At 46.4% G+C, this 26,265-nt stretch overlaps 1 protein-coding gene across 1 annotated transcript; it reads right to left on the bottom strand.

The window, feature by feature from the left end:
• Positions 1–1,555: 1,555 nt before the first annotated feature.
• Positions 1,556–25,409, bottom strand: LOC135902768 (monocarboxylate transporter 12-like). Its single transcript, XM_065433005.1, has 5 exons — positions 25,273–25,409; positions 15,032–15,297; positions 7,987–8,130; positions 3,920–4,786; positions 1,556–2,630 (listed from the first exon to the last, which is right to left on the bottom strand). Exons 1-5 carry the CDS (start codon positions 25,293–25,295, stop codon positions 2,461–2,463), a joined length of 1,470 nt encoding a protein of 489 aa, XP_065289077.1. The 5' UTR covers positions 25,296–25,409; the 3' UTR covers positions 1,556–2,460.
• Positions 25,410–26,265: the final 856 nt, after the last annotated feature.

Raw genomic sequence — 26,265 nt, 5'->3', positions numbered from 1 at the left:
GTATCACGCAGCATGCATCATCCACAGCATACCTGCTTTGTCGTTGGTGCAGGTTATTCACCCGAATGTCGTCTGTTGTCGTCCTCGCGTCATCGCAGTCATACAGGCTCCACGCATTCGTTGTGATACCATTGGCGTGAGGAAGTTGTGGTTGTTTCATAGTCGTCATTAAAACTTCGTATTCTGACTGTCGTCATGCAGCCTTCATGGCGCCTTGTGCGCCGACCCTGTGACCCAAGTTGCCTGATGTCGTTGACCACAAGGTCGTGATTCCGTCGTGGTCGTTACGCCAACATGTGACAAATAAATGTATTTCACTTCGGTTTAAAATATTTACGCGTGATAAGGAGTACGCTTGAGATGTGTAGCTGGCAGCATACGTTTGTCATTAATCTTTTTCTGAATAATAGTGTTGTTGCGCGAAGACTGCTAGTACTTAAACTAAAAACGAAAAAAAAGACACAAACAAGACGGACTACCACATGTACTTGTGGTATCCAGTCTTGTCCCTGTCCTTTTTAGCGCGTTTTTAATTTTAATATGGACAGTGAACAAACTCGCATAGCAGCAAGCATCTTTTAATCTACTATACTGACCCATTATTTGTGCCGCAGTGACCACGCTACATCGGCAGTTTATCGGGATAGGAATTTTCTAGTGGCATGTTATAGGCCATCAGAAAATGGTCTTGGTGCATTCTTAAAGTTTAATGCACTGATCATTACTCTAACAGCGTAGTCAGCCACCGAACGTTGCCCGTCTATCGCCGACGTACGGCTCGCCAAGAGAATCGACAACCAATGTTTTCCCATCGCTTTGCCGAAGCCTCGGTCTTGGGTGAATTCTGCTTCAAGACACGAGCCATTAAGCACTACATGTACGATAGCTGCCTTCACCTGGCCGATCGAAGTCATTATACATTAGTGCACCTATACCCGGTCACCTTCTTCACTGCGTGTAATAGTACACGCGCCATACCCTGTCATGCTTCTCGAGTGTCATTTGTCCTAAGGGACATCAATCACCCGTACTCCAGAGATTGCGCAAATCGCGCATGCTTGATAGGAGCCTGTCTGTGTGTATAATTAACTACTGCAGAGTGAGAGCCGATGGCGATTCTTATCACAAAAAAGTAACATTAACGTTCCAGATGTAGTCGTCGTTGATAAAATCATATAGTTTGTTTCTTTATTGAGCAGCAAGTGGCCGGACCACTATGGAGCACCAGCAAGCGCGCGGTTACCGCTATCAGCATGGTTGCTTTGTTCCGAAGGGTCTTCGCTCATGCTAGTTATGATACGGGGAAAGCTCGAGTAGTGCGCTTGTTTCCTGTGCTAAATATTCAAAGATTTCTTTCTCTTGAAACTACTAAAGTTCTTTACACTCATGGATGGCTCAGTATTGAAACAGTTATAGAAGTACGTGGCATAGGTGGCGTAGTTTTTAAATTAGTGTACGTTGGTTCAGCTGCGAGTGAGTTCTGTGCGCGAAACGAGAGGAAATAGAATAAATAGGCGTATATCTGTACTTTGAACTGGTCACACATATCAAGAAATCGATTAGTATCCCTTTATTGTGAAACTTTAGGTTGGACATCTTTTTTATGAACCGAGCGGCATACACATTTAATGGCACATGAGTGCTTTAGAATGTCCTTGGTGTGTGATATAAGATACCGCAGTCTAGAAATTAAAAAATAAATAAAAATAAAATTCACTTGTGTTCGGTGATGTTTCGTTTTGAGGGTGGCTAATGTGACAGATGACAAACACAATTATCCTGCTGCTGAAGCAGCTTCAACCGAGTAAATGGGAAAGGCAGACACTCAACACCCAAACACATAGACGTAGATATTCGACTGAGCCACACAACCGATCTGGACTGCGCATCGACGTTGGTCGACACCAAGATGAGAAGAAAATGTCGCCATGGGCTATGATACAGAGCAATAGTCAACAGTACATGTGTCGAGCGGTTTCCAGTGGCTTAGACTTTATGTAGGGTGTGCTGGAGCGCAGAGGTCTTGGCAGCGACAGCTTTCGGGCAGGGTGCCGCAGTAAGGAGGGTAAGGTGGTTAGACGAGCGGACACAGCGCGCCTCGATGTTCAGCGCTGGTACAGTCCACCTTAGCAACAAAAAAGCTGCTGAACGCGTGTCTGAATTTTCTGTTCTTTTGCATAGGAACTGCAGAACGTTCCCATTTTCTGGCAGTGGGCAAATATCGTCAAGTCCAGGTCCCGCACAGCAATATGTCCCTACGCTTCTTTTGGTGGTGCAGTTCTAATACATTTCACGTATATGATAAAAGCGGCCGGCAGGCTACACGTGTATCAGTCGGACACAGCACATTCTAAGAGGCGTGTTTTCGAGCTGGCTGCGGCGTAGTTACCTACGTGGCTACATGGTTCTTCAACATAAGTTTCTCCACATGGACGGCCTATTTCTGACCTACGTCTGCGTTTAAAGCTTCGTCACTTGCGTGCAGGGCTCGGGCTGGGCTTCAAACGAGCCTATCTTCTTTCTCCGTTCGTGCACGGCAAGAGGAGCATAAAGCATGACCACGACGAAATGCAACACTGCCAGAGCACGGTAAATGCCATCATATGAGCCGAGGCTGTCGCGGAATAATCCTGAAAGAAGGAGATGAAAGAAGTACGTTTTAGGCAAGCAAGATCATTGAAAGATCATCAATCAATGGTAGTTATTAAAAAAGTTCTAGAATAAGGGTGCACGCTATAACCAGCTCTGATTGATAACCTTGCGAGTGAACGTGCGAGTGAACAGGTAAAGCATATTGGCGTGGACTGGAGTACGGGATAACATAATTTTGGCACCCAAAAATGTTCTATCCTCCAAGTCGCACTTTATTGTCGTGCGAAAATTTATCTTTACACACACCTATGCAGTTCGAAAGTTTTTCAACCTTGCACAAAGCCTACTGCGCCCAGAAAGGGAAAACCGCTTCCATTGGACATAGGCGGATCATAAGTTTCTTTAAAGATAACGCTAATGTGTATGTTAATTATTTGTTGTTTTATGGCGGAAGCTGAATCCCAAACTCCTTTCCGCTCATACAAAAATCCTACAGACTCCCGCGCTGTTGGCAACTTCGAATAGGGGGGCAACCGTTTATATAAAAACTACTCTCTGATATCTAGCGCTTCGGGGCGTCCCCCGAAGTTGCAGGTTTTGGCGATGGTAACGAGAAATATTGAGGACGCGATTACACGAGCTTTCACTGGAGCACTTTCACACAGTGAACAAGTACTTCCACAATAAGTTTATCTAACAAAGATTGGATGAGTTCAACTGTCTGTAATAAATTGTGTCTACATATCAGGAGCTGTATGCATTATGGATTTTTTTCACATGAATATATTCCTTTATCATATATTATTCATGCCCAGCGGATCCAGGTGACAATGTGGGGCGAGCTCCACTTGTACACTTGACAAGGCGCGTAAAGGAATAATAGTCCCACGGTATCGCTACGTGCATTTACTGGCCAATCATATTCATGGATACCTTTCTGTATGACTGCTCTTGTGTTTAAAAAAGTTAACCCTTTTCAGCCAGTCAGGTGTAATGATTCTAGGAGGAAAGTTTTGGACCACGGGTTTGTAACATCGCAATAGCACAAGTACAAAATAACGTTGCTTCATTTCCCCAGGTTAACCTCAGTTTGCGTTAGCATCTTTGAGGTGGCGCTTGACATTACTCGTCTGAGCCTCCAGTGTACCTTTGCTCGCTCATACCTCCTTGTCATAATCATTTTCTGTCCTTCCTCTATCGTTATGTAAGAAAGCCAACGGGCTCAGCAACGGTTGATCACATCGCATTTCTTTTTCCGTCCCTTTCCCTCTCGTGACCCTGTTGATCACTACCGCTATCTCTCAGAATAAATTGCGACACGGCTTACCTATGATCGTGGGACTACTCAATTGTAGAGGAATGAGCAGCAGCCCCACCGCCGTCATGCACAGCGGCACTTGGACGGCGCCGAAGTACTGCGTCATGAGTGAACACCGCAGCGAGCTCACAGCGGCGACGAAAGTTATGAGGAGGGCGGTGTCAACGACGTACGTCATCGGCCACGACGTGTACGGCACGAGCGCATAGCAGAGCGTGAGCAGGGCGAAGCAGGTGGTCATCAGCGTCTGTCGGCTCACGAAATTCATGTCGGCGATCAAGGGCACGCCGACGTAGCCCACAATTTCGGCAATGGTCGCGTGCGTGATCGCCATGTCGGCCTGTGGTCGAGAAGCTCCCTTGTCCAGCGCGTAAGCGTCTATGGTTTCGAGGAACACGGTGTACCCGTAAATCTCCACTGTGGCACCCAGAACGACGACATAGAAGCTAGGAGCTTTCAGTATGGCAAGCCTGCATAAAAACGAGGCAAACGACTGCTCGCAATCATTGCCACCGCGCGAAGCTTTTGGCAACGCCTTGGGCGTCCTTTGTGAGTTCGAAAGCATAAAAACTCCGTCGTTTTTTGTAGTTCTCAGGACGGCCCTGGGGCCTTCAGAGCAGTCTTCTCGTTCACCGTCCCGAACTCGGAACCACAAGAAAAGCGCCACGACAGTGACGTTCATGGCGAGCGCACTGTAGACGAGCAGCGTGCCACGTAGGCAGTAGCGGCTGTTCAGGAAGGACAGCAGAGAGGGAAACACAAAGGCGCACAGAGTGGTGCCAGCGTCGCGGAGCCCACTGGCAACGGCCAAATATTTGTCGAAGTGCTGGCCCAGGATGACCATCAAACTCACGAGCACGATACCTGCGCCCATGCCTGTCGAGAAAGGAAGCGTGAGATGCGTTATCAGATGCTGAGAACAAAATCATAGATGCAAATGATTTACAGAGTTGTACATAAGTAGAATGACTAAGGACTTCCGGAATCAATCCGTTTTTCGCACAGCTTTGTCATCGCCTTCCACACTAGACGCGGTGCGTTATAAGTGACAAGTGGACGTCTTCATTAGGCGGCTCACTTTCCTGTAAAGTTGTAGAATTTTGCTGTTGACGTTTAACATAAGCCGCTACAGCTCTCGCGCACAAGGTTTTCAGGTTGTATGACGCCAACACTGAATGCTACAAATGAATTTTTTTTTCGCTGGCTCAGAGACTCTTTCTGAGCTAGAAACGCGGCCGTAGCTTGTAAAGGCACCATTCGTGTCCTCCCTGATCAGAATGCAGGTGCTTCCCTGGAGAATAGGATCTAGCATGTATGCTCCTCAGTAGAATCTCTCTGATGGCTTATTAAGTTCACCTCGCTTGTACTCAACATCGGAATGTTAAGGGCAGCTGTTCTCATAAGTGTTAGCGCTTTTGAACACTGTAACATTTTCGGTACTGTCGAGCTACGTACGCACATCCTTGTACAGGGCCGCTATAAGGTAGAGCTGTTCCAAACTTTTTTATTCCGATTCCGCAATCAGTCCGCCACGATTGATCAAAAACGTTTTTGGACCACCACCACTTCGCCTCTCTGTCACGCGACGTCACGAAAACCGCGATAGCTCCACATCTGATGCGACGTGTGAACACTGAATATGCCTTTTTGGACCGAACACAAAAAAAATTGTTATTTCTGCTGCGACGCCTTTTCGTCGTGAGCCCTCTCCTATTGGTGTAACGTTTTCGGGCTGCACCCACTTTACCTTCCTGCCCCGCGACGTCACAAAACCTCGAAAAGTCATCGCGTCAAGGTACGCTTTAAAGATGCATTACTATGCCAAACAAAACAGTTTTGTTCCTTAATAGCCACAGGCTGCCCCGTTCCGAAAGGAATAAAATATGGCTGCCGCCGGTAACTTAGGCACTGGCTACTCGCACCTGCCGGAGAACATGGGTTTATTTCCATATAATAAAACTTTTTGCGGGGCCGTGTAACGTTTTCGAGCACTTTCGGCCCATTTACGACTTCGCTCTGGCAACTCATTTTTCCTGAGGATCCATTTTAGCGGCACTCTTAAGCTTCCGTTGCACGCCACCGCGATTTTCGACCTGCCACCGCAAGCTAACGAAGGGAAAGCGGACCAATCGCAGACGCCTGCACCACCTCCTTCTTCCGGTTATCGAAATTCAGTGCAGTGGCTCGGCCCCACGAATCCCTCTCGACTTGAGCTTGCACCTCGCCTTCTGGTAGCCAATCACAAACGAGAAACTGCTCAATGAAGGCAGTGTTTTTCATGCGTAAAGCAAAGAAAAGTGACCTCCTATAAACTAGGAAAGCGTTTGATTGGGCTATTCAGGAAACGCTGCATGTCAACGCCCGATGCTTGCGTAAGCGGTTGGGCAAATGTGTCGTCAGGAGAATGGAATAAAGACAGGTTGAAATAGTTTTACCTTATAGGGCCCCAGGTATGAATGTGTACTGAGACGCTGCTTAATAATTTTCCCACGCATGTGTTAATGGGAGGTCATTGAAGGTGTGACATATATATTATGGGAGTTGTATAGCAGGCTAGACCCGCATAGAAATAGCGGACTATGCGTATCAGGAAAGCAGCACCGTCTACGATACGTTCTGAACAGAGTAATATTGATAACTTGCTAGCAGCAATTTTTTGCTTGAGGAAACAAAAAAAAATGCTTTAGTGAGACAGATGATGCTGCGGGTACCTCTGGGCCAAAAGATGAGTGGAACATAAGCAGTGACTGCAATGGAACATCCTCGCGCTCATGTTAAACCCAGCTTTACAAGATGTCACTACCAAATTCGATACTTTGATTTTGCTCTTGATGGTGTACGAAAATACACCTCGTCTAAAACATTTGCTAGGCTAATCTTACAATGTAAAATGTTACCATGTGGGCCAATCTTCTTGGCTAAACAGTTTCCTTTTGCGTTTATGATACAAAATTTTGGTAAATAACAATGTAACTGAACCGAGACGCACGTTCGTCTCATTCAATGGTACCGCGTGTACTCACGCTGCTCGCAAATTTGTGTCAGCACTATAACGCTCAAGTCTATATCTCGCTACAGTTCACAAATAGCAGCCTTTAAGGTAACGCGACCGAGCACGACGAAAAGTTTGATTCACTAAAGTGTGTGCGTAAGAACTCGGTGCTTCTTTTTTTTATGACTGGAGCAGCCGCTGGTCTCGTTCGCTGCCACAGTTGGCCTGAAGTCGCTCACTCGCCGTTAGCCACTTTTATACATGTGTAGTTGCAGCTGTTCTTCGCACCAATTTAAGAGGTTACAATCTAAATGTCTCCCGATGCGAGAGAAACTCAGATCTGGACGTGTATTCATTTCGCTGGAAAATATCCGCATGTCGTTATGATTACGATTCACGTGTTTTAATGCCTAAAAGCAACACTCGAGATGTAAGGAACGGCGGAATACAGGGCAGCAGGATAAGTTTCACCGCCTGTTGTTGTTTGACGGGTGCCTTAGTCTAAGAACACAAGCGTTTTTTTTTTCATTTGTCCTCTTTCGAATGAAATGCTGCAGTCAGGTATCAAAGCAGGAACTTCGGGGTCTGCTGCGGATTGCGATCTCCAGTGAGACAGGGCGATCAGTGTCAGCATGCCCACATTCCAGTTATCGGTGCTCACATTTCCAATTCCAGCTCCTTTACCTGGCGATACCCAATGCTCGGGCCCAATGTGGTGCCCAACTGAAGGAGCTACAGTAGGAGAACATAAGTCATGAAAACTTCGTTCATTTTTTATCGCACTGAATACTTGTCACTGCTCTTGCGTTCGCGATGCCAAAAAATTTTTCTTGGGGTAGAAAATGATGCGAAAGTATTTTATAACGCTCTCTCCAAACACGCACTTATACGTGCAATTTAGGCGGCGGCCTTCACGTAAGCATTGCAGTTCATTGAAGCCTAAAAGCTGTTCGGGCCCATAAAGAATACTAACTATTTCGATAGCAGCAATACTGCCTGCTCTTTCTTCAATACTCTACGCCATGAATCATGCACAGTCTCATACGCGTGTTTCTCCACAGATAGGGGAGTGTGGCAGCCTTACCATGGAGAGCACCCAGGACTAGGGTCATCACCGTGATGTTAGGAGCGAAGGCGGCCCCTATCAGCGGCATCCACAGCATCAAGCTACCCAGCAGGGTTATCTGGGACACCGTCAAGTGCTTCTGAAGCAGAACGACGATCAGACCTGCAAGAATGGAACATCGCTGCATACGAATACTGCGGCTTTGAGTGATCTGGAACAGAAAGATTGGACTCCAGTGGTAGAGCCCAGACAGGACGCCATAACGTCTAAAAAACGAAGCCCCTGAATTTAGCTTTTACTAAAAATAGCCTTCCTTGGCTTCATCGCCCGTTTTGTTGGAGGTCGGTTGTAGCTGTCGGAGGTGCACCACCTGTGCAATAGTGCCGTTGCAAAGGGTGCGTGCAATCGAGTTGCCGGATACATTCACCTCCGAGCGCCAACTATTTTACATCTGAGACATCTTGGTATTCACGAAGCACTCGTGACATGACACGCACGTGCCATGTCACGAGTGCTTCTAGACCTCTGGAGTTCAACTGCTATTGTGGAGGGCTGGGGAAAGACAGCCCTTCAGTCTATGCTCATTATAGAAATTTGTATCAATCGCTCCGCTGCTTCCTTTCCACACGCGCAACTTTCATACTTGTAAGGACTGCCTTTTCGCGTCTTGAAGCTTGACCCCGATATTGAGAAGAATATCATACAGCGGGAAAGTAGAAAAAGCCTGTAAAAGGGGCTTTTTCAAATTTCAGATTTCCTTGAAAAACCTAACCTGTTCACTGACTGTCAACATGCTTTCCGAATAGGACGGTCAACCCAGCTCGCGTTACTAGCACAAAAGGAAGTAATATTGAGAAATTTTGAAAACAAGCTGCTTACGCTCGGGGTTCTTATTGACTTCAGTAAAACGTTTGGCTCTATTAACCAGGAACTTTTGGTAAAGAAGCTAGAGTACTACGGTATTTGTGGTATTGCTTTGGATATAGTTAAATCTTATTTAAATGAGCGGAATTAAATTTTGTTGAAATTAATGGCATCTGCTCCCAGTTCAAGCAAATAACAGTTTGTGTTCCCCAAGGGAGCATGTTGGGCCCCCTTCTTTACAATATATACGTAAGTGACCTTCTTCTTTCCGATAGTGAACCCAAATACATCATCTATGCAGATTATACTACGGTGCTTTTTTCATCGAACAACATTGCAAAGCTGGTTTCAACTGCAAACTCTGTTCTTGAAAAAAATGCAGAGATAGTCACAGGATACTGGCTTAAAAATTAACACTCATAAAAGAAAAGCTATTTTATTCCAACCAAAAAGCAAAGGTGTGAACATAGAGACCGACATTATAATAGGTTCTTCAAGAATTGAGCTTGTTCAGTGTTCGAAGACGCTAGCTGTCTTTTTTGACAACCATATGTTAAGCACTGATCACATCGACTTCCTTGGAGGCAAACTTGCGCAAGTCGCTGGGGCACTCTTCAGTTTAAGACCGCTGCCACGCAAGGCCAAACTTATTTTGTACAAAGCTCTCTTTCTGAGTCACGTACACTACTTCTGTCTCGTGTGGAGTACGACGTCTGCTACAAACATAAACTGGTTATTTTTGCTAAGGTAATACGTAGCATCTGTAACGCTCCGGTAGACGTTCACACTGCACCTCTATTAAACAGTTGAAATTACTCACACTACATTCTCTGTCAGAGTTCAGGCTGCTACTAGCCTATCGTAAAGACGTAAAACAAAGCCAGTCATACATCACGTCGTTAGCGCAATTAATTATAAACTGAACAGAATACAGTACACGGTCACCTGAACACTGGTATCTGTCGCATCCTCGCACCAACTATGCTCTTCAAACGTTGCACCATCGCTTACCACACTTAAATGTATGCACGCTTAAATGTAATAACACAGATGTCACTTCTTGTCCTATATCGCATTTAAATGAGCATTTCAGTGATTTTTGAACACGAATGAATTTGTTGTTTGTGACTGTTTCTGGGGTAGACTGTCGTTACACATCTCCGCTTGATATTAGCCTGTGCCAACGGCTCAATCATGTCTTATTCTTTCCTTACAATGATTACTTGGTTATTGATTCTATCATTGCTTTTGTTGCTCAAGTGTACACTGTGGATTGCGTAGTTTTTTATGGTTTTGTAATGTTTTTTACACTGCATTTCTGTTTGCTGGCATATTGTGTAAGCCAATTTGTCTTTCTTTTGCTTATGTATTCTTTTTGTCGGTCTTGAATCTGTGCCTGTGCCTTCTGCTGCTGCCCTCAGACAGGGTTTAAGGCCCGTCAAGTTGCGGTGAGCAGCTTTTTTCCTTCAATCCCCCATAAATTGTATGTTTATGGAAACAAAGGCATATTGTATATTCCACGCAGAAACATCTACAGCATCTGTTGCTTTTTAGGCGAGGTTAGGCGAGGGTTAGGCGAGGGTTCCTTTTCTAGTTTTCTTCCTTTAATGTTAATATTTGTCATATGTGTGTAAGACAGGAGCATGTTTCACTTGATGGCCGTTGGGGATCTGTTTTTTCGATCCTATAAGGTGATATCGTCTCAAGTAATTATGCTTTAGCCATTGAACAAGTTTTATTCTGCGGAGATGCGGGCAGTATGACAGCTGTCAATGCTCCCGATTTAATCCTAATATAACTAAATTATTCCGCTCTCACAAACAACTGAAAATATTTGGGGCATCGAAAGAGCACTATTAAGCTGCCCCCCCTCCCCTTGGTGGCGTAGCAACGGGGGAGGCCGGGGGGCTGGGGGCCCCGGGTGCAAGGGGTGCGAACGGGGGGGGGGGTCATATACGTCTGAAGACACCTCTCTTTCCTCCGGCGGCACCCGTGCACCCGTGGGGGGGGGGGGTGACAGAAGACTTATGGGCTCCGGGTTCCAGACGACCTAGCTACACCACTGCCACCCCCCCCCCCGTTTCTTCTTTTACAACGCGCTTAGCCCTGTTGGTTGCTTTTGTGCACTGTGTGGGTTTTGGATTTCAGAACAGTTAAATGGTCCTTAGCTCGTATGATGTCATGAAAGCATGCGCACGAATATGGCCGGTATCACTAAGTGAACATATACATGTTGAAGGAAAAGAAACTGTAAAACAGGAAGATGATGAAGGGGAGATCAATGAGTCAAAACCAACAATTAGAAAATGGTATCCGCGGAAGGGTTGAGCCGCTGCGACAGGACTCACATGGATGCAGCTGGCGAACATGATTGTCGCGTGACGGCGCAGAGACGTGAGCCTTACGAAATAGGGCCTAAAACATTTGTGTGCAGTTGCCGGAAAGCTTAGGCTTGTTATAGCTAAAAAGGTTCTGACTGAAAGCGGTTCTGCGTGCGAATCCGCATGGTGAAACACCGCATTGTCGACGCACACGAGAGGACGTGTTCTGAAGAGAGACAAAGCTGTCGCCTATCATAGCACCAGGTGGTCGTGGAGGAACATGACATTGTGTAGACGAGTGCGCAACACTTTCTCTGGCGTCGATGTAGGAGCGATGCCAACGTCTAGCGCTACGTTCAGACTACAATGGTACAGTTCTCGGAAGTCTTTGCACTTCAGGCAGCGTTTAGAGCTGTCAACGGAACTACATTCGAAAACACTGCTGGCCGCTCAAGTCGGCAACTCCGTGTCTGATGCATAGCATCAGACACCATCAGGCATGCATTCGACTTGCCGCTTACCCGGGTAAGGCAATGGAGTCATAAATCACATCGCGGAAAAACCGCGGCTCAGAAAAGCACAGGCAATCTCGGTCGTCTATCCGTCGTGGCCACGTTCACAGTTGGAGGCGAAGGGAGCGTAAACTGCAAATGTTGCTAGTTATCTACTCGCCGCAAGGATTAAACGGGCGAAAAACCAGGTGGCGAGCGAGATTGGTATCGGAACGACTTTTTCACCTTGAAGAAAGCTGTTAATTTTTCTTGTTTACTTGGAGCTGCACTTGCATGCATACATCCGGTCGTAAATTCAGGATGGTGGCCAAAGTATCGACGGTGATGTAGACTCACATGGTCAAAAACTACCCCATGCTGAAAACTGGCTAAAAGTATCGAAGCTGCTCCCTCTTCCTCTTCAATATTCATTGTTGAAATGTGGCGATTAAGGAAAAGATAGAGGAGAGTAGATGTGCTACAGAGGAGGTTATAGAAAACCTGCTTTACTGAAATGTAATCACTGTCATTGCTGATAGGTGAATCAGTGAATGAAGGTTCTGCATGAAGTGGTGGGGTGATGGGCCGCACCACGAGGGCAAATAAATGTACGCACAGTAGTTACAGGTGGCGCAAGCGGCCACAGCAGCAGCAAAACACATATTGAAAATCTTGGGCATGCGTGGCAAACAATTCCTGCCCGCTTTAAATGTTTCACTGTCTTACCGCTACGTAATTGCGAACGTAGCAAATGCTGGGACGGCGGAAGTCTTCGGAGGAAAGAAAAACCGAAATATAAAGTGCTGATTGGCTAGGTTATAACGTTCGCATCTGTTTCGGCTGTTGGGCTATTTACGCTCAGTGCAATATGTATGAACGAAAGGGTCGCGCTCTGTGTGTTCACACGTGAATTTGTTGCGAAAGACCTGCGCAGTGCGTGCGTAGTGTGAACACAAAATTAGTCGCTGTTTGCTCTATTGCCATCCAGCTGTCTTTTCTTATGAAATCGTCATGTTCAAAAATTCAGTTCACTGTAGAAATTACGTTTAAATATAGGGTTGCAATAATTAGGGAGACCCCGAAATAGTACGACTAATGATATTGTGTGCCCAAGGAGAGGACAGAGTGTCTCTAGCCTCGTGAAAAAAGGCACAGCAGCTATTTTGCCGACAAATGAAACACACGAGAAACGCCAGTCATCAACTGTTCTTCTGACTACTGTCAGAATCTGTCATGAAAGAAGAATATCAATTCGGCTTATTTGTACTTCCAGTGGAGTCATTGTATAAAGGAAATTTACCAGGATATCGCGCACAGGTACATGATACGCATTGCAGTTGTAGAACACATGTTATTCCAATGACAAACTTTTTCCGCGTATTCTGTGTTGTATCATAGTGCTCTAGAGATAATGGTTCGTGATGACCAAGGACATAGTTTTCAGTTATTATTTTTATTTAGTGGCACTGCTTTCGCACAATTCATTAGCGACCCTGCCTAATGCGTCTTGTAGAAACAAATCACCAGTGATAGAGTACAAACAAGTGTACAGTTCATACTATGCTTTAATCAGAGCGAAGGAACCTAAACGGCTTGCACAAAGTCATTTTTCACCATGTAAAAAAAAAAACAGCACATAGGCGAAGCATCCCTTCCATTATGCTCGCAAATGACAGGTTTGTACTTGGCGGTTATATGAGGGAAGCTACAGTGTGGCTTATGCTCTTTTTTAATGCACATACTTACTTCGGGTGATGACGCACTAATCGTGTTACATATAACACTTTGAATCCTTAGCAAAGATTCTCAGTTGCTTGTTACCGAGAGATTCAAATTAAGAAAGGGGCCTACAGATGAAGTAGCACGCCATAGTACAGAAGTTACGTAAAGCTCGATAAATGGCCAAGGAAAGGCTGGCCAACATTTCGATAGGTGGACCTATCTTTATCAAAGGCGGCCTTGTCATCCTCGGCGGGTTTGTTTAACGGGTTGATAGTGTAACCTCACGCGTAAAAGAAGATACTGAAAATAAGTGAGTCGCTGCATGTAGTCTTGCTAGGCATTGTGGTGGTAAGGATAGGGTTTGAATGCGAGGCGGAGATAGCGAGGCGGAGTGTAGGAGGCAGGGAAAGAAATGGAATAAAAGGAGAGAGTGGCGGGGGGGGGCGATGTTATGGCAGTGAGAGGATTGAACGCCTCCAGAGAACTTGGCAGGAACCCTTGGTGTCGTAGACGGCATGCTTTTGTTGTTAGACCGATCAGCCGCTCAACGCGGGCGCGTGAGTTCAGTGCGTCAAGAAATTAGTGATCATTAAGACTGGGGGGGGGGGGGGGCCGACAAGGAGTGTGCGGCAACGAACGCGAGGTGTTGAAAAGAAGAGGTGGGAGCGGCGTAAACGGCCGTTTAGCGTAGTAGGTTGGCGTAGGCGTCGTCGCGGCGGTGTACAGAAGAAGTGGGTTAAGCCTGTGGCGTGTAGGCGTCGAAAAAGCTATGTTGACGTTTGGCGCTTTGGGCCGTGTCAATGTCGGAGTTTTACATGAAAGAAGAATAGAAAGGGAATCTGCAGAACAAGCGCGCGGGGGGGGGGGGGTGCGGGGGGAGATGAACATAGAAAGTAGGCTTGCATGATTTTTTACATTAATTATGGGGTTTCACGTGTCAAAACAACTTTCTGATTATGAGGTGAGCCGTAGTGGAGGACTCCAGAAATTTGCGCCACATGGAGTTCTTTAACGTGAACCTAAATCTAAGTACACGGGCGTTTTCGCATTTTGCCTCCATCGAAATGCGACCGCCGTGGTCGGGATTCGATCCTGCGACGTTGTGCTCAGCATCCCAACACCATAGCCACTGAGCAACCACGGCGAGTTCGCATGGTTTTTTGAAAAAAGGATTGGGCTTCTGACAGCGATAATTATCATCTCGCTTTGTGTCCCTATGGCCACATAACTTATTTGCACAGGTGGCCTTCGCGTGCCTCCCAGTGCGAGTTGTGCGTTGTACCCGTTGTATTCACCTACGTCCTATCGGCCTTTGTAATGGTTTCATGTTCAGCCATGACTATGTCACAATTGAAAGAAAACGATAATGGTTAAATGAAGACTTTGAATCGATTAACTGCAAGTGAGGGGCGCAAGTGGCAGCCTGGAGTCTAAAAGAAACTTGTTTTCGCGAGGAATCTTGAACATATATTGTGTTCCGGCTCATCCTTCCCCTGTTGCCCTGTTTCGATTGCTTAGTGCGTAGTCATACTATCGAAATCAGCGTGCAAGTTAAAAGCAAGAGGACCGAGGACAGCCGCTGATCGGATTTTGGTATTGTTTGCTCGCGCTGTTTTCAATTTTAGTCCTTTCGTTCCTTAACTTCATGCCGCTACTTTTGCTTACTGCCAGAATACGCCATGATGGTGAAAACGCTCTCTGGCCATGAGGCGTTTGAGTGGTCTACGGCGAACGCGTCCATAATGGCGACGAAGAAGAAGCCAGAGTTTATCTGGGTGGCTAGGTTGAAGAACGAAGCTATGGCAGCGGCCACGGCGATGCCCCAGTTCTGGTCCATGTTCTTCAGTCCTCCAAATTCGGATTTGCGCCTGGCAGTTGCAGGTTTTCCATTCAGGCTCGGGTACGACACCGTGAAGACGCTGTGCGACCGACTGTAAATAAATACGGAGGAGAAATCGTTTAATTATGAACACTGACGGAACTATGCGTTTTTCCGCTGTGACGTTAGTATATTTGTAACTTCGACTCGCAAGCCTGCCAAAAAATGAGTATGCTAACATGTTTAATTGCGTTTAAGGCCAATCTACGCTGGAAGGTGAAGGCCTGAAGTTATCAAAGGTGGCCGCCGTTTTAACCAGGCGACTATTCTTCGTCAGCTTATATACTCGGCATGTTTTGTCGACGCCGCCCAGTATGGACAGTCGTCTAACTTCGCTATTGCCCTCGTTGACCACAACGGACAGATAGTGAATGCGGCTTCCCTGAAGTGCTCAACACCAACCAGAGCGGAGCAGGTCGCAGTTGCTATAGCACTCCTAGACAACAGAAGATCACAAATCTTCACTGATTCGAGATCGGCGGTCAGGGCTTTCGCTTCAGGATCCATCGCTGAGGAGGCTCACAAGATTCTCAAGAACAAGATCATCTCTCCGCACACCATCACGTGGTTTCCGGCTCACCTCGAACCCCAGCTTGACTCGTTTCCCAATCTTAATGACATTGCCCACTCCCAAGCGCGCGCACTAACCCACCGCGCGGGAGCAGGATCGAGCTCAGACTCCGGGGTCCTCGAGTTTCGGGACACTCTCACAACTTTCAGCGAAATTACTACGCACTATCACCTGGGTAGGAGGACTTATCCTTCCCCTCACAGCAAACTGGCTAGACCTCTGGCGTCCACTTTACGCATGCTTCAAACTAAGTGCTATCCAAACCTGGCCCTTTTCCACACGATCACTCCAGAGGTTTTTAGCTCTACTTGCCCCGACTGTGGGTCTGTTAGCAATCTCGCACACATGCTCTGGCGATGCCCCTCGTTACAGGGACCCAATCGCATCACAGAAGAAGAATGGAGCTCTGCCATCCAGAGCTCAGACCTTTCACGTCAAACCTGGGCTGTCCAGAGAGCCCACGATGCGGCGGTTAGGCTCGGCCTACCCGTCCCCACGTGGGAGCGGCCCGCAGCTCTGCCCTAGGGCAAAGCTTCTCAGGACCTTGTAATTAAAGTTCTTTGTCTGTCTGTCTATATGCATTGCTGCCCTGACGAAGATCAATACCCTTGTCAAAACGTTCCAGCTCACCCACAGTTGATAAGTAATTTTTTATGTATCTGGTACCACTTGCACAGAGATCCTGGTAAAATTACACAAGGTGCCTATGGTTTCGCCTCGAATAAAAATTTCAAAAATAGGTAGGTGGAAGTCCGCTCAGCAGTGTGCTCTTCCTGGTAGCTTTCATCATTTGGATGCAGCGAAGTAGGGAATCACCTACATATTTATATTATATTCATGGTCTGCGAAAAACAAGAAGTTCGAACGCGATTAGGCCTCCACTTGAAGTCGGTGAAAAACATTGTCCGGTTGAGCTAGTTCGGTGTGAGATAGGGGCAGAGTCACTGCGCATGGCACTCTACCGCGTCACCGCTCTCGTGAAGGGGACAAAGGAACGTGGGACTCTAATTTCTTTTACTGCAGGACTACTTTCTGGATCGGCACGCATATAGGTACTGCATTATGAACAACATCGGATTAAGTTTGATCGCGCACTATTCAGAAATGGCAGACATCGTGAAATATGATAATTTTTTAAATAATAAATAATTGATGGGGTTTTACATGTAGCAAGTACAATCCGATAATTATACACGCCTTTTGGGGGAAAAGCTTTGCCTAGTGGATACAGTATCGGGCTTCTGTACCAGATAGAGGTCCCCTGTTTTGATTCCGCCGTCGGACAATAATATTTATTTGAAAAACTGGCACTTTCAAACGAAAGGTGAACCACCGACAGCGATGGTAAAGTTTGGCGTTTTTCGTTCCCAGGCGCATCTGGGAGCGAGAGAGATGAAGGCACAAGTAAGAGACGTGATGTACAGGCCAAACAAGTCACGTGAGGTAGAGCACTTGGGAAAAGATGCGCTGTCTGCCAGGAATATGAACCGGAACCCGAAAAATCTCTTCACTGTAATAACATCCCAAATCTGCCGTGGGACTTCCTTGATGTGAACCTGTTATTCCATTAGGTCCAGGAATTTGTTCTCATTGTGGATCTTTTTCCTTTGGGAGATCCCTGATCTTTTTCAGAGCACGGGTAACGCTCTTAGGTCCTGGCCCACAGAACTGCTTTCCACACATGGCTTGTCGTTTAAACTCTGCAGTGATAACGGCCCACCGCTCAGCACCTGGTTTTCGGAGATTTTCTTTCATATGGCGTTGCTGGAATGGTTAAACACGTCAACAGATGATGTTCTAGATTCCCCTGTGCAGAGACTCATGGGCCGCCACAAAAGAACTATAATGCCGAGCCCACCAACCACCTAGTACCAGAGGAGGCACCAAGCAAAAGTATTCACAGCAGGCTTCAGATCTGTCAACGCGAGGTGGTCTACTGTAATCGGGGAACGGCGCACTACTGCCACTCTCTCCAGGTCACCCCGTAAATAGATATGGAACTTTCCAGCGACCCTTTTCACCTGCTATTCTTCTGAAGCCAGGCGATAGGCCCCGTTTCGCGCTCGTGAGAAAGTGAGATAGTCGAGAAATGAGGCGCACAAGAGAACACCTGCGTGACGTAAAGACCCATCAAGAAGGTAGTCCAGCAACGGCATCCGAAGAGGGCTCCAGAGAAGACAGCGCCTGTCAATATCTAGGCAGAAGCTCGAGGATTCGCCACAAGCCCTAACGATACTCGCATTCTTGGTTGGCAATAAATTTATTGATTTGTCTTGTAGGTTTTGGTGACTCAGGTTCATGTCTCCCATGATGGCACGTCGAGACCTTTTCTCAGCGCCACCTCATTGGCCTGCTGGACGGCCCAGAGTTGGTCACCGAGGTCGGAGCTGCGCAGAGCGCGCCCCACCACAGCGAGAGAGTCTCGGAGTTTAACTCGTTCTTGCGTTGGGCGTTACATTCCCATAGCACTTGTTTAAGTGTTGCTGTGTCCTGTTTGCATATCTTACATGTGTCTTCTTGTGTCTTCCGTGATACATCACCTATGTCGCCTTGAGAAGACAAGTCCACTTGTCGAAACGCTGGCTGCTGCTTTCACCTTGTTCTAATTTTGTTCATGTGTCTTCGTTGTGGACTTGAGGGAATATCCGTTGCAGGGGAAATGGGTTCGGGAAAGTAATTGCTTGTTGTTGGCGTAGGGCCGCTGCTTGTGCTCTGTTTAAGTATTTGTGTGGTCGTGCGATAATTCTTCTGGGTTGATGTTTCCTTTTTGTGATGTCGTTGTATCGGGTCGGTCTGTCTCGTTCGGCTCGGGGACTTCCCGAGAGGCCAGCCGGGCGCAGTCCGTCAGCTCTCGCGCTCTGCGGTGTGCGTCCTAGTTGAAGTTTGGGGATGCCAGGTCGCCCGTGTTGAGGTAGGCGGGGAACTATACGATTAGACTCGGATGCTCACTGGGGGTGCGTCTCCTCTTAAGGATGTTGTTGGCTTTGGGTGAAGTGCGTCCTTTGGCAAAGTTTCTCGCCGCCACCTGGGGGTCGCTCAGGACGGTGTTGCAGTCCGGATTCGAGAGGGCCAGGGCGCAACCCGCAACCTAAAATGCATAATTAATTTGTTTTCGAATAAAGGGAATATGTAGCCCGGCTGAATATGCATTCGTAACCAAGCACCCGTAATCACGTGATCTGTTACGTCACTTTCCTTCTTGTAAATGTAACTTGCGAAACCGCAATGAACTAATTGTTAGCCCAACAGCTGGCCTGGTAGCAGTAAATATATATTTTCAAGCTGGAAAGCACAATGGGTGTACTACGCTGAGCGTGCCAGCCTCGCCGGCCGCTGCCATGTTGGCAGCGTGCCTACCTTTATCCTGCGGCCAACTGTCCCACAGTTTGATTTCGCAAACTTTGGGCAGCTTCGGTTTGTCTTAGGATCCAAGTCCAGGTAACTTCCTATCGTGACTGGAACTAGCTAGCTGCCGTCTGGCTGCCATCGGCCTGCCAGAACTCCTAAAACCTAAGAGGCTGTCACTGGCTGAGAGCTGCATGCTGTGATTTCATGCCTCCTGCTTCTGTTGTCGTCGTGGTCGTCGTCAGAATTTCACCGGCACGCTCTGGCTACCACTTCAACGTGCCGTCGTCCCCTTCGTATGACTAACCCACTCCGATCGCGGCACTGGCGTACTTGACACGTCACATTCCCCAGTAAAAAATGTTTTGTATTCCAAAGGGACTAAACGCTGGTATCGGTCAACTTCTTCGAAGTTATCTTGCCTCTTCAACGTTTACAGTGTTCATTTAGTGTTCTTGTGTTTGTGGCTGTTAGGAAAACCTTCTTGCTTTCTCTACACGAAAAAAATCAAAGGGCCGCGCTTGATGAGGCTAGCGTGGACCCGCTGTGATCAGTGGAGTTCTAGATCAGTGAGTCAGAGAAACTGCTCTCGTGCAGTTTGCGTAGGCTTCACTTATACTGCACTAATAATAGAAAAGCGCAATATCGGAGACAGTGTAAGGAACATACAAAACAGTAACGAGCGCTTCTTTCGTGTTGGGGACGAAAACGCAGTAGAATATAGAGCATATGAAACTGGATGCTTAACGTCAATAGGGGATGAGTAAAGAACACAAATATTCGTTCAAACCCTTAGGATGAAGCCAGTGTTTGAGACTTGAAAAAAGGGCTCCTGGGACTTTTAAATGCATTTCGTGGTACTTTACTGATTGCTTAGAGAGAGAGACAGAGGAAAGGGGAAAGGCAGGAAGGTTAACAAGAGGGGAAGATCCGGTTTGCTACCCTGCGCTGGGGAGACAGGGGAGCAGGAGGTAACGTGACAACAAAGTAGAGATAAAGAAAGAAAGGAGCATAGACATACAATTACAGTCGGTCACTGTCGCCGCATACTGTCACAGCTCAGCATAGTAGCACTTGCAGCACTATAAGCATCTGTTCAGGCTACAGCCGCTTGTCCAATTCTGTTGCATTTAAAAACTGCAACAGTGCCCTCGTCGTCCTCTGCTGCGATGGCTTGTGATGGCGGCATATTAAAATAAGTTCCTGTGTTAGAGGTCCTCGGTCAAAACGCGCTATCGCGATTGCGCGATCGCTAGCAATTGCAAAAATATAGGTCGTTCGCAAAAATATTTTTGCGAGATTTAGAGACATCGCCTCCGAAGTGTCTTGCATTATTATTGTTTAGTTTTATGTTACTTCTAATGTTTTGAATTTTCTATTGAAAATTAATTATCTCTGGGAGTACTAGTTGGCTGTTTCTTTGTTTTTTTCCGTGGGGAGCACGATTATTCGCACAATTGCCATTTTTTATTTCATTTGATGCCGCGTGTGAGCGTAAACGTGAGAACTATTTGAAAATTTTCATTTTGAAATAAAAATTAAATTCTAGGACCTTACGTAGGGAAACCATCTGGTTCTGAGATATGCCGTAGTGCGGGGCTACAGACGAATTTGCGCCACATGCGGTAATTTAATGCGCACCGAGAACGCGGTACAAGGGCGTATGTTAATGCATTTTAAGCCATCGAACTGCGCCCTGCATGGCCGGGAGTTTATCCCGCAACATCGTGCCTGACACCGTAACTTCAGAGCCACAAAGAAACCATGGCGGTTTAAACTGGACCTCTTCGCGCGTGCAGTTGCGAACGCTGAAGCTTAGAATATAGGATGACATAGACACTGCTAATAAGATTGCTAATCTATAAAATTCGCAACCGTGGCAGAAGCCCTTAGCAATGCTAACTACGTTGACGGCACACCTACTTCCCACCTTCTTAGAATTAACTTAGGCCATGGAATGCTTTCGCAGAACGTGCATTGTAACATCACTTATATCCTCAAAGACGCGCTTGCACTATCGGAACGTTTGTGAGCCTTTTTCTGACTTAGATGGTGAGTCGGTAGTGTAGCAATAAGATTGTAACATGTGGCCAAGGCAATACTGCAATCTGTAACCGGCGCGATCACCACCGGCTGTATATTTGAATGATAGCAACAATGTCTTCATTTGCTAATAACTAGAGGAATGTGATAGCTGGTAGTTTTATATTCTGTCTCTTTACAAAAATGAACAGTTGGAAGTAACCGCTCCTCTGTCCGCCTCCTCTGTGTCTGTGTCTATCATGCGCGCTACAATTTTCACCGTGAATACTTACCAACGCGCCGAACTATCATTTCTGCTTTAGAGAAATGTGACTGCAGTGCGCTCATTACAGGAGATAAATTTTGTGGCGCAGTGGACTTCACTTATTGACAGCAGTTTATGCGATGCCGCCAATATATGAGAAATAGACAGAGAGAGAGAGAGAGAGAGGTAACCCATGTTTAATTAAAGTTCCTGCTGTGTTCTAAAGGGGAAGACAGGCTGGAAGCTTAAAGCTTCCCTTTCCGTCAGTCGCAGGCCAGGCCTTGGACCGTAGTGCCGTTCTCCGCCAGCCGGACAGCCCAGAGCTGGTCTCCTAGGCATTCGCTGAACAGCATAGCGTCACACTGCTCAGGGACTTTTATGTTTGCATTGTGGTTTATGTTGTGTCGGATATTGTTTGGAGCTGCTGGACATGCCCATATAATATGATGGAAGTCTGGACGTGGTGTATGGCATGTCCTAAACTGCGATGAGTATGATTCTGGGTGTATTCGGTGCATGAGTTGTGGCTTGTTTGAAGAAGTCTCCAGGTAGTTGACTGGTGTTTGTTTTACGATTTGTCAGGTGGAGGATATCTATAGCGAGTATTTCGGTAGTGTTCGAGGATTTCTCCGTAAGTAGTCATTTCTTCGTATTGGAAAGCTTTTAATTCTTGACCTGGTTTTGTTTCTGGGGGCCGTAGTTCTGTTTGGATCCCTTCGGGTATTTATTCTCCAGAAAAAGATGGGCGACGCAAGTGACTCTCCTGGTTGATACTTGCTCGTGCAGCGTTGTGCCCAGCGTTGTTCCCAACTACATCTGCATGGCCTGGCGTCTAGGCGAGTCTAACAATTCTTCTGCAGCTATCCTGGGGGTTCAAACGAGAATTCGGTATGCTTGAGGCGATATAAGTCCCTTGGTGTAAATAATTACGGCTACTTTGGAGTCGGTGACGTTGCATGATGCAGTGCTTGATGCGTATGTTAAAGCTCTATTGCAGCCCCTTCCCTTTCTTCTGCGTGTTTGGTGCGTATGGAGCTGGTTGTTGCGCTATCCATTTTTCTACCCGTAACAACTGCCAGAGTAAAGAGCCAATTACATCGTCATCGTTCGCTGCACCTAGGTTACATATTACTGTCAAACGGACATAAGCCTCGTGAAGTTGGGTTATAGAAACTGTGCAATAAACCATGTACCTGTAGCATTTTACATCCCTTTGAAGACGCTGCAGTTCGACAAACGTGCCACGGGGTAACGGGAGACAGTCAAATATGGTTATCCGATCAGGCTGTTACCTGGCGGGAGGGGAGAGGGGGGGCTCATGATGGGAATGAAAAATATAGTGAGCGCAAAGAGTAAATTAACCTAGACACGGCAATAAATGTCGTCAAGCTGATTAGCGCAACTTAAGAAACAAAGACTTGCGTCCGTGAAGACAAAAAGCATACCGAAGATGACCAATAAGAAGTGATTTGCAATGTGCTCGCAGAATGATTATGGCACATTACATATAAAGTTAACATTTAGTAGTACCCTAAGACAGATCGGTAAAGTGATCGGGATTTCTTTAATTCGGACATGTACTTCGTGCTAAATAATATTCAAAAATTTAACCATTACACACAAATAACCCACCTTTACATTCCACTTTCCTTAACACTCGGCACTTTATATATAAAGGAATATATATTACAATCTTTGTTTAGCTTCTTCGAAAGAAACTGCACTTCTGGCAGTGGAAAAAGAACATTTCTTTCTTTTGTTTAAATTTCAGTTTAAGCGCAGGTTTTCTTAATGAAACACACGTTTTTTGAATAAAGGAATAGTCTAAAATCCAGAATGGATAGCAAAGGCATTCCTATCCAAATGTTTTGTGGGGATACACAGCCCAAGCGCAATTAGTTCGTGCCGCACGAGCTGCAGACATTGTAGATTTCGTTTTGCTCATACATAATGGCTGTTTGTCATTGAGCCAGAATAAGCAGCCAGTTTCCCGCCAGATCTGTGGATGTCGCTGGCTCCCGGCTGTGCATAATTCGGAAGGCTGTCGACAGAATAATGTCCAGCTACGTGATCCCTACAGGTGCAGGCCATCCTGTTCCAAATGTCTATGATATGAATAAAAACGCTCTGTGTCCGCGTTAAAATTCAGCAGGTGTCGCACAAACATCACGGCAGCTTGTGTGTACCTTGCGCCTTAAGGTATGCGCATTCTATTGCACCAAACTTATTTCCTTTGCTCTGCAAGTGCAGCACAATGACCCCATTTAAATAATGCCTTTGGTTCCTTGCTTTTGGCTCTCGACTGCGACTGTATGATTTTTTTAGAGGAGCAAATGAGGAGTTAGTACGGTCTACTAAAAATCACATGACGCAAGTAGAAATATAATATCAATCACAAGATTGCAAACACAAGTGGAGCACCATCAGAAGATAATGTAAACGCAACAAGTAGTCAGCGGTGAAGGTGCTGCATGATACGAAGAAAGATCGTAAAAATACCATTTAAACATAATGCCAATTACTTACGAATACACAGAATGCCATGAGAGAGAAGAAAAGACGCGCACCAGTAATTAGATAAAGCACAGCACTCATTCTCACCGTACGAAGTGCTACATTCGCTTCCTGTACTAGTACAGGTCGACAGTATAAATGTCATCCAAGAATTATCTTAGCGGAGCAAGTGTGGATTTTTTACCAGTGTACACGCCAAGGACAAAGCTTCAAGATAATCTTTTCATTCTCCGTACATGGACGACAGCAATGACCACGCGAATAACGCTCCCTGAGGGACCCGTGACCTTTTGCCCCTGCGCATGAGGTCGCGGGTAGGAGTTCCTGCCTCAGCTACTGCATTCCGATGGATGATGATGCATAAAGGGCCATGGATTATTTCTTGTGAGTGCGTGAAAAGCCCCACATGATAAAATATATTCCGGAGTCCGTCATAGAGCCCTGTGGCTTTGGCACGTTAAACTGCATATTTCAATATTTATTGACTTTGGTAGAGCTGCTGACGTGCAATGACAGACGCGGACACCAGCGATGTTCACTTGACATTTCAGACGTCAGAACTGTGAGAATTGCCAGAAGTGTGAGCGTAGTAGAAGTACATTCGCAACCACGCGATGACCGCATAATAACCATCAGGCACAATTTCCTTCCCTGTTCAGCGTAACAGTTTCGATTAGCAATATGAGAGCGATTGCTTTACTGGTGTGCAGTGTGAATAGGCTCTAGCTACAGTTGCCGACCTTTAGTGCTGGAAGCTCTGTTGGCAATCACCATCGGTCACTAAGGTTGCATCATGACAGTGCGCTCCTCACTTTTTTGCTATTCCACACCGACATATGTGAAACGCGATAACTTTCGCGCATTCATTCTAAAGGCTTTAAGCACTTGTTCTACACAAGAGCGAACGATAGCAAAAGGAGATATCCCATACCAAGGACTATGGTAATCGTAAATGCAGATTGGGGAGGTAAAAGGTGTTTAGGTAGGTAATGAGAGTGCATACATTTCTACCCAGTTATAGTTTCACACTTCTGCAATTAATGCAGGAAGTACCATCTGAGTACTTCTACAAAGCACACAAGCTCTAAATATGTTTTGGATGTGTCTGAAAGCTTCGTAGGCATTTCGCTTGCAGATCATCCGCGTGGCTATATGCATTTGACCATTCCATGAGTTTGCTTTTGCTTCAGATGTAAATATATGTATATTCAGGTTCTCCAAGCAAAGCGCAATTCCACGCACACTGGCTTACGTTTTGAGCGGAACGCTTATGACGAGTAACATAGCTAATGTGAAATTACTTTACTTACACTTTACCACTGCAGGTTTCCATTAGTAAGGGTGTCTTCTGTCTTCGGCACAAACTGCTAGCACAACACGAGGGGAATAACTCAGGTTCTACAAAATCCAAGAACCTCCAGGTGTTTGTCACAGGTGCATCTGGTTACCTTTTCCTCACTCATAGCGGCCTCGCAGCATGCTGTGTCGGACGCTTCGTACGCATTGCGACGGCTGCGGTGATGAAACTGAAGCTGTGTCTGTCTTTTTTTTTGCCTCGTCTATTTTTTTTCTTTGTGACGCTGTGCTTTAGCTCAACCGTGTGCCCTTTCCAGTCGAGTCACTGTCGAGCGGCGTAGTGCTCGTCGCGACAAATGTTCCCACTCGAAAACAAACGCGGCCCTAGCTGATTATAGTCCCAGGACAGCTGCGTAAATGTTTCCAATGGGAAAATCCCTGGGTTGTGGTCGAAACAATGAGAACGTTTCTCGCTATCAACTAAGTCACTCTGAGAAACCATGAGAGACAACGAGAATGATGTCACCTTTCCTCGCTTCTAAACGTATAACAGAAGCTATTGGTCCAAGCTATAAAGCCGCGACACTGGCAAGGGGCAATCTCGACTTGGAACTTCACGACAAAAAGCATTGCGAAAAAATACGTAACCAAGCGTATTTCGGGGCCGTATTTCCACCGCACCGTGAACAGCAACTGTGGTGTGGCTTCCGATGGTGATTTGATGTAGCTGAGTGGGGCTGAACTTTTGGAAGAATGCAAAGAAGAAATTTTGCCAATGTAAAACGAATCAAAATGAGGCGTGATGGGAAATAAATCGACACTAAGCACCTAATTCTCACACTCGAATCCCATGTGCTGCCAGACACCATCGAGGCAGCTTGCATTAAAATCAATGTCAAGCCACACATCCACAACGCTCCCCGCTGCTTCAAATGCGAACACGTCAGCCACAGTTGCCAGAACTGCGGAGACCGAATGTCCTGTGCTAAATGCAGTGCACACGAACA

The sequence above is a fragment of the Dermacentor albipictus genome, chromosome 2 (assembly GCF_038994185.2).
Source record: "Dermacentor albipictus isolate Rhodes 1998 colony chromosome 2, USDA_Dalb.pri_finalv2, whole genome shotgun sequence".
NCBI lineage: Eukaryota > Metazoa > Arthropoda > Arachnida > Ixodida > Ixodidae > Dermacentor > Dermacentor albipictus.
Note: the sequence above shows the minus strand (reverse complement) of the source record. Positions and strands in the feature narration are given on the sequence as shown.

Coding starts and splice junctions, on each gene's coding strand:
- LOC135902768 (XM_065433005.1), bottom strand. CDS start 25,295: ATGGAAACCTGCAGTGGTAAAGT. Junction 15,298..25,272: donor GAAACCTGCAGTGGTAAAGT/GTAAGTAAAGTA, acceptor ATTTATTTACAG/TCGGTCGCACAGCGTCTTCA. Junction 2,631..3,919: donor GAGTAGTCCCACGATCATAG/GTAAGCCGTGTC, acceptor TCCTTCTTTCAG/GATTATTCCGCGACAGCCTC.